We start from the raw sequence: 6,000 nt of genomic DNA, 5'->3' as shown, positions 1-6,000 counted from the left end.
AGAGAGAGACACAGACAACAAGAGAAATAGAAGTCAAAGCGCGAGCGACCGGACAGATGCACCGACAGTGACGGAGCAGCCGCCCTGTCCTCCCCCCTTGGCGGTGGCCCTCGGCCCGGGTCGCCTGCCCCTGTCCCGGGTGGCTTCCGCCGCCCACCCTTCTCTCCCGGGGAAGGGGCGCGGCTCAGGTCCCTCCCGGGGCGGCCTGGGCCAGGGACCCGCTGGGGATGGGAAGAGAAAGTGGCCGCTGTCGCCCAATCAGCGCGTGTCTCCGCCACCCGGGACGGTCTCGCCGTCGGCCAATCGCAGCTCAGGGCTCCTCACCAAGCTTTGGGTGAAAGAACTAATAAATGCTCCCGAGCCCGGCTCCCCGCACTCGTGCCACCGCGGGAGGAGACTCGGCGCCGCGCTCCCGCCCCGCCCCGAGCCCCCTCCCGGCACCCCCAGCCTCAGGGCTACTTGCCCAGACTCGCCCCAAACTTCTCCGCCCTGGGCTCGGGAGCCCGCACTCAGGGCCTCCGCACCGCCCCCCGCGCAGGGTCCCCTCTCCAGCCCCCGGGCGCGCAGCGCGCAGTGCCCCCGTGCGCGCGCCCCTCGGTAGCCTGCCTTTTTGGGGAGGGGCTCCGGGGAGCCCCGGAAGGTCCCCCGCGCCGCGCTTGCCCCGCGTCAGCCCGGGACCAGCCGCCGAGCATAGCGGCCGCACGATGACCACGCTGGCCGGCGCGGTGCCCAGGATGATGCGGCCCGGCCCCGGCCAGAACTACCCGCGCAGCGGCTTCCCGCTGGAAGGTAAGCGAGGCCGGCGCAGGCCGGCCGGGGCGCGCCGCCCATCAGGGTCTGGGCCCCCCGCTCCTTCCTCTCGCCCGGGAGAGCCCCGTCCAGGGCAGTCCTTCCACGAAACGCAGCAGTGGGGGACCGGGGGCCCTACTATTCTTCTCCAGCAGCCCCCGCGGAGCCTGGAGGACAGGCCTGAGTCCTGCCAGGCTCCTTCTCCCTGTTGTTTTTGGAAAGGCCTAGGCGGGTAAGGGGTGCCCAGGCCCCCGGGGGGCACCAGAAAGCAAATCCTGAGCTCAAATGCGTCTCCAAAGTGCCCCAGGCGCGCCCTCACATTTGTTCAACTCTGGGTGCTTTCCAGAACTTTTCTTTTGGCCAAGAGTCTCTGTGGCCACAGACGCTGTGGGAACGAGAGGCGGAAAGTTCCCCGGGTCTCCGGGTGGCATCGCAGCCTCTTCCGGACGCGGCGGGGGAAAGCGCCCGAAACTCCCGGGGAGCCCTGGGAGCAGGGAGATTCGCCGGTAGAGTTTCTCAGGCTGTTGGCGAGTTTGGGGGCCGCTTGGGCCGGCACGCTGATCTCTTCAGTTTGGGCCCAAGAATCTAAGAGGAAGAGTAGGGGGCCTGGGCGGCAGCGAGCAGGCCCCAGTGCTTTGGGGCTTTCTGAGGTGTAACAGGTGATACGCACTGCTGCCTGTGGCCTCCTTTCGGGGTGTCTCTTTGACTCTTAGCCAGATACCCCGAGGGCTGTCAAGGACCTTTTGGAAAAGGGGAGGCCCAGTGCGCCAAAGCTGGCGAGGCCGGCGCTGGGGACAGCTCATTTGCAAGGAAGTGTCTTCTCCACCCGCATCCGCCGCAGGCTGTTCCCCCAAATATCCTCCCCCAGGCCCTAAGGAAGGTGGTGTCTCGGGCTGGGGCCAGTGACTGTGCCCTGTGGTCCCGTCCCCCACGGCCCTGCTGTCCCCTTTACCCCAGCTCGCTCTGTAATGGACACAAGTGGAGCCGAGGGAGGGCCCGGTGGCCAGCACCGTTTGACAGCCACTTGAGCGCTGGAGGCTGTGACTCGCAGGGCGAACTCTGGGCGGCTTTTCCTTGCCCCGCGTGACGTTCTCTTCCCTCACCCGTCTTCTCCGTGTGCCCCAGTGTCCACTCCTCTGGGCCAGGGCCGCGTCAATCAGCTCGGCGGCGTTTTCATCAACGGCAGGCCGCTGCCCAACCACATCCGCCACAAGATCGTGGAGATGGCCCACCACGGCATCCGGCCCTGCGTCATCTCCCGCCAGCTGCGCGTGTCCCACGGCTGCGTCTCTAAGATCCTGTGCAGGTACCAGGAGACGGGGTCCATCCGGCCCGGGGCCATCGGCGGCAGCAAGCCCAAGGTGAGCGCGCGGGTCCGCGGCCTTCTCTGGCCTCGCCGGGCTCCGGCGTCAGGGTTCAGGGCACAGAAGGCAGACAAGAGAGCGAGGGAGGGGGTTCCCCAAGAGCTGCTTCTTTTCTTTAGAGAAAAAAAAAAAAGTAACAGAAAGTGTGTACGGTTGTATGTTGGCTGGTCGTGGAGACCCGTTGGCTGCTAGGCCCACGGTTCCTGAACGTTAAGCAAACGTGCCAGCACCCCCCCCCCTTTTAAAGTAGCGATCGTGGAGAATTGTTTTTAAATTTTTACACATTCATTGTTGCACATTTTCTTTTTGTGGGGAATTTTTATGCCCGCGAGTTCCCCCAAATTCTTTTCATAAACATCGCCTGAAGTGTGCAAGCCGCGGGCGCCCACCTGTTGGCTCCCTCCAGGAGCTTCCCAGCGCTCGCCCCGGCCCAGCCCGTGGAAAACGAACTGAAGGAGCCCTTTGGGGTATTCTTTTGCTTCTCTTCCCTCTTGAGCCCTAAATCACTCCCTTCCGCCGGCTGGAATTGCCTCGGAGGAGCAAAAAGCCAGGGCGATTTGATTTTATTGTATTCTTAAAAAGCAACTTGGTGCAATCTCCAAATTATTCTGGTTGCCTTGAGAGAGGCCAGCTTCACATTGGATGGGGTGAGTGGGAGGGGAGTCGGAAGGTCTGTCCTTTCTTCTGCTTGTGGGGAAAACCCAGTGTAATTTTTCGTTGCCACAGGGCACAATAAAGAAAGAGGGTCAGCTATGGTCAGCTGACACTTCCAAACTTCCCACTCGCTTCTGTGGCCCCAAGCCCTCCCACAGCCTCTCCAGCAACTCTGCAACTTCTTTCATGGGGTAGGAGGAGCCATATTTACTCTAAATCCCGGCTTCTCACCTTGTCCTCATCTGTGCTGTTACTTTAGGTGAAATCCTGGGAGACACTCCTTTTTAACTTGGTGCCTTTCGAGAGGTACCGGTGACAGAAACGACCTTGATTTTTTCTGTTTCTCTCCCCAGCATTCTCTCTGTAGTTTAGTGGGTTTTTTTTTTTTGCGGGGGTGGGCTCTGTGTAAGGAGTGGCCTTTATTTACAGAGACCCAAAAATATCCCCCCTCCCTAGGCTATTAGACTCCTTCTTCTTTGACCCGCATTGGCCGATCTTTTCTGGGGACCCTGAAAAGGCCCAAGCCTCTTAGCTTTCGAGTGACTTCCAGCGGGTCTCTTAGTGAAAATCAACTGCCCAGAAAGTTGGGATCCTTTCGGTGACAAGAGGGGAGGGTGACCACTGCGTCTGGGCCAGAACGCCCGGTACCAATGGCAGGCCTTCTTGTTCCCTTAAAGCAGGTGACAACGCCTGATGTGGAGAAGAAAATCGAGGAGTACAAACGAGAGAACCCCGGCATGTTCAGCTGGGAGATTCGAGACAAATTACTCAAGGATGCAGTCTGTGACCGCAACACGGTTCCCTCAGGTACCCGGACCAGCGGCGCCTCCCCAAGCGGGTACCCCACGCTCCTTGGGGCTTCCAGCACAACTATCGATCCGGCTGGGGAGGCAGTCCCCTCAGAGCCTCGGATCATTACCAACCAGCCGTGGAGGGCACTTTAAGGAGGAGGGGTGAATTACTTATTTGGGGGGTGGCAGTGGTAAGGGATGCCACTGAGGTCTCCCCAAAGAGGGTTTCTTACAGGAGAGGAGGCCAGGCAGGAAACGTGAGGCGGAGACCAAGCGTTTATTAATATTGATGTTCCCTTTTAAAGAGAAACAAATGTTTTGGTAACCCTAAGGAAGGGAGAGGAGGCCGCTTCAGCAGAGCCCTGGCTGCGCTCTCGAAGGAGGGGGCGCTTTAACCAAGGCCCCCAGTTTCCTGCGGGCGACCCCAGTCCATCGCCCAGGCGCCTGGGGGAGGCGGAGGAGAAGAGGGGCGAGCGCAGGGCGAGGGCGCGCTGGAGAGTTTGTTTTTAATTAAAAGGAAACTCCCTTTCCCCCCTTCGAGAACGAGATATTTCAGAGCATGGATTTGTTTACCAGACTAGAATCTGGAAAAAATAAAGGGGGGGGGAGTGCATTTTCTTTTGATTTTACAATAGGAAACGATTCTGGGGTTGAAATGCAAACCCTTTATGGCCTCAAATATTTTGGGGGGTTGCAGGGCATATAGGTTCACTGTGGCTCTGAACGGGAGTGGGGACGGGAACTGTGCCTGCAGGTGGGGTGTGTAGAGTGGGCTAGCGAGAGTGCTCCCCGAGATGGGAGACCCAGAGCCCTGTCCTTGGAGCAGGAAGGGAACCTGCCCGCACAAAGACAGGGCAGGGTTGGCGTTTCCGAGCTGCAAGGGAGGTCGTGCAGGGCCCCTTTCGGCACTGGGACCACAGCAGAGGCTGTGAGAGGGTTGGTGGGAGGGAGAGGGGCTGCCTGAGTTGGGGGGGGGGGAGACGGAGCCGGCCAGGCCTGGGGACGTGGATGGGGCTCGTCTCAGCACAGCCCCGCACGTCTCAACCGTGTGCGCCCCTCGCCCACCTCTTCTGTCCCCAGTGAGCTCCATCAGCCGCATTCTGAGGAGTAAATTCGGGAAAGGCGAAGAGGAGGAGGCAGATCTGGAGAGGAAGGAGGCAGAGGAGAGCGAGAAGAAGGCGAAACACAGCATCGACGGCATTCTGAGCGAGAGAGGTAAGCGGCGCCCACGGTCCGAGCGGGCGCCCCGCTGCGCCCGGGGCCCCAGGACGCAGGGAGGGCCAAGGCGGCGCCCTCAGGGTCCCTCCTCGCTCACAGCCCTGCACCAGAGCGAGGACGCGCACAGGGCGAGTAAAACGACGCAAGTCTCTGAGCTGTTTCATTTCCCCAGTTTTCTTCCACCCGGTTCCTCGCACCAGGAGCCTGATAGGCAGGGGGAGGCTTGGGAACAGAGGGTCTTCAGGCTTCAAAGTGGTGAAAACAGCTTTTGCGTCTAAGTTCTCAGGAAAGGTGAGGCTCCCTATAAAATTTCCCACCTCAGAAGCGTGGAGAGTGTGAATAAGAGGCAGACAGAAACTCTTTGGGGCACTGGAGAGGCGCCCCAAAGTCTGTCTACACTGGATGCCTTAAAGGTGTGTATGATGTGTGTTGGTGCACGCGTTAGAGGCTTTCCTCCTTAATTTCCAGTTGTGGCGGCTTGGGCCGGTTTGTGTGTGGGAAGCTAACCCAGCCCAAGCCCTGGTTCACAAACTGGGGTACTGGACTGGGTTTCTGCCCGAGCTGTCCGTTCCTCCCTTTGCCCAGGGGCTCTATCCCGCTGTGCCTGGCTGTCTGCAGCCTGTCAGCACCAAGGGATACCCCTTTCCCAGGCAGAAGTGCTACCACTTCCCTTTATCTGCTTCTTGTGGTCTTCAGACACTGATTTAAAAGATAGATACACACACACACACACACACACACACACACACACACACAAGTTTACAGTATTTTAGTGACTTTGGCCTTGGGCATGGCTGCATTTTGTTAAATGTAAAGAATCAGGAGACCCAGGCGCCCCTGAGTTCTCAGTCCAGGGCCTGACTTGAGTTTGTAAGCTGCCGTGGAGGACCTTCTGTCCTGGGGAAGCCTGTTCTTAGCTTCACTTCTGACAAGACCCTAACAGACGTGGAACAGTCACCCATGGCGATGAGGGGGAGCCCCAGCCCAGGTCTGGTAGTGAACAGGGTGAGCTGGTCACTTTTACTTTCAGTTCTCAGCCTCAGGGCGGACCATGGGCCCTCCAGAGTAGTGGTGTCACAGACCAGTGCCAACCCCGCACGCCTGTTAGGAGGGACACTCATCTAACTGCTGATGTTCCAAATCCAAAGAGTAGTTTTCAGGGATGAAGGGAAGCGTAGACGCTC

The 6,000-nt window shown here is 59.5% G+C and overlaps 1 protein-coding gene across 4 annotated transcripts in view; it reads left to right on the top strand.

Annotated features, from left to right (window-relative positions):
• Window positions 1-690: 690 nt before the first annotated feature.
• The window catches only part of PAX3 (paired box 3), a 132,547-nt gene continuing 127,237 nt past the window's right edge, over window positions 691-6,000 (top strand). For 2 of the 4 annotated variants that reach the window (XM_006890277.1, XM_006890274.1), the window contains exons 1-4: window positions 691-789; window positions 1,915-2,150; window positions 3,485-3,614; window positions 4,679-4,813. In XM_006890277.1, coding sequence (XP_006890339.1) covers window positions 705-789; window positions 1,915-2,150; window positions 3,485-3,614; window positions 4,679-4,813 — 586 coding nt within the window. In that variant the 5' untranslated portion in view covers window positions 691-704. The remainder of the gene's footprint in view (window positions 790-1,914; window positions 2,151-3,484; window positions 3,615-4,678; window positions 4,814-6,000) is intronic. The other 2 variants (XM_006890275.1, XM_006890276.1) reach the window with 2 other exon arrangements.

This window comes from Elephantulus edwardii, unplaced genomic scaffold, assembly GCF_000299155.1.
Source record: "Elephantulus edwardii isolate Elephantulus edwardi_28Jun2011 unplaced genomic scaffold, EleEdw1.0 scaffold00087, whole genome shotgun sequence".
NCBI classification, from domain to species: Eukaryota; Metazoa; Chordata; class Mammalia; order Macroscelidea; family Macroscelididae; genus Elephantulus; species Elephantulus edwardii.
The sequence above is the reverse complement of the archived record's forward strand: the minus strand, read 5'-3'. Positions and strand labels throughout refer to the sequence as shown.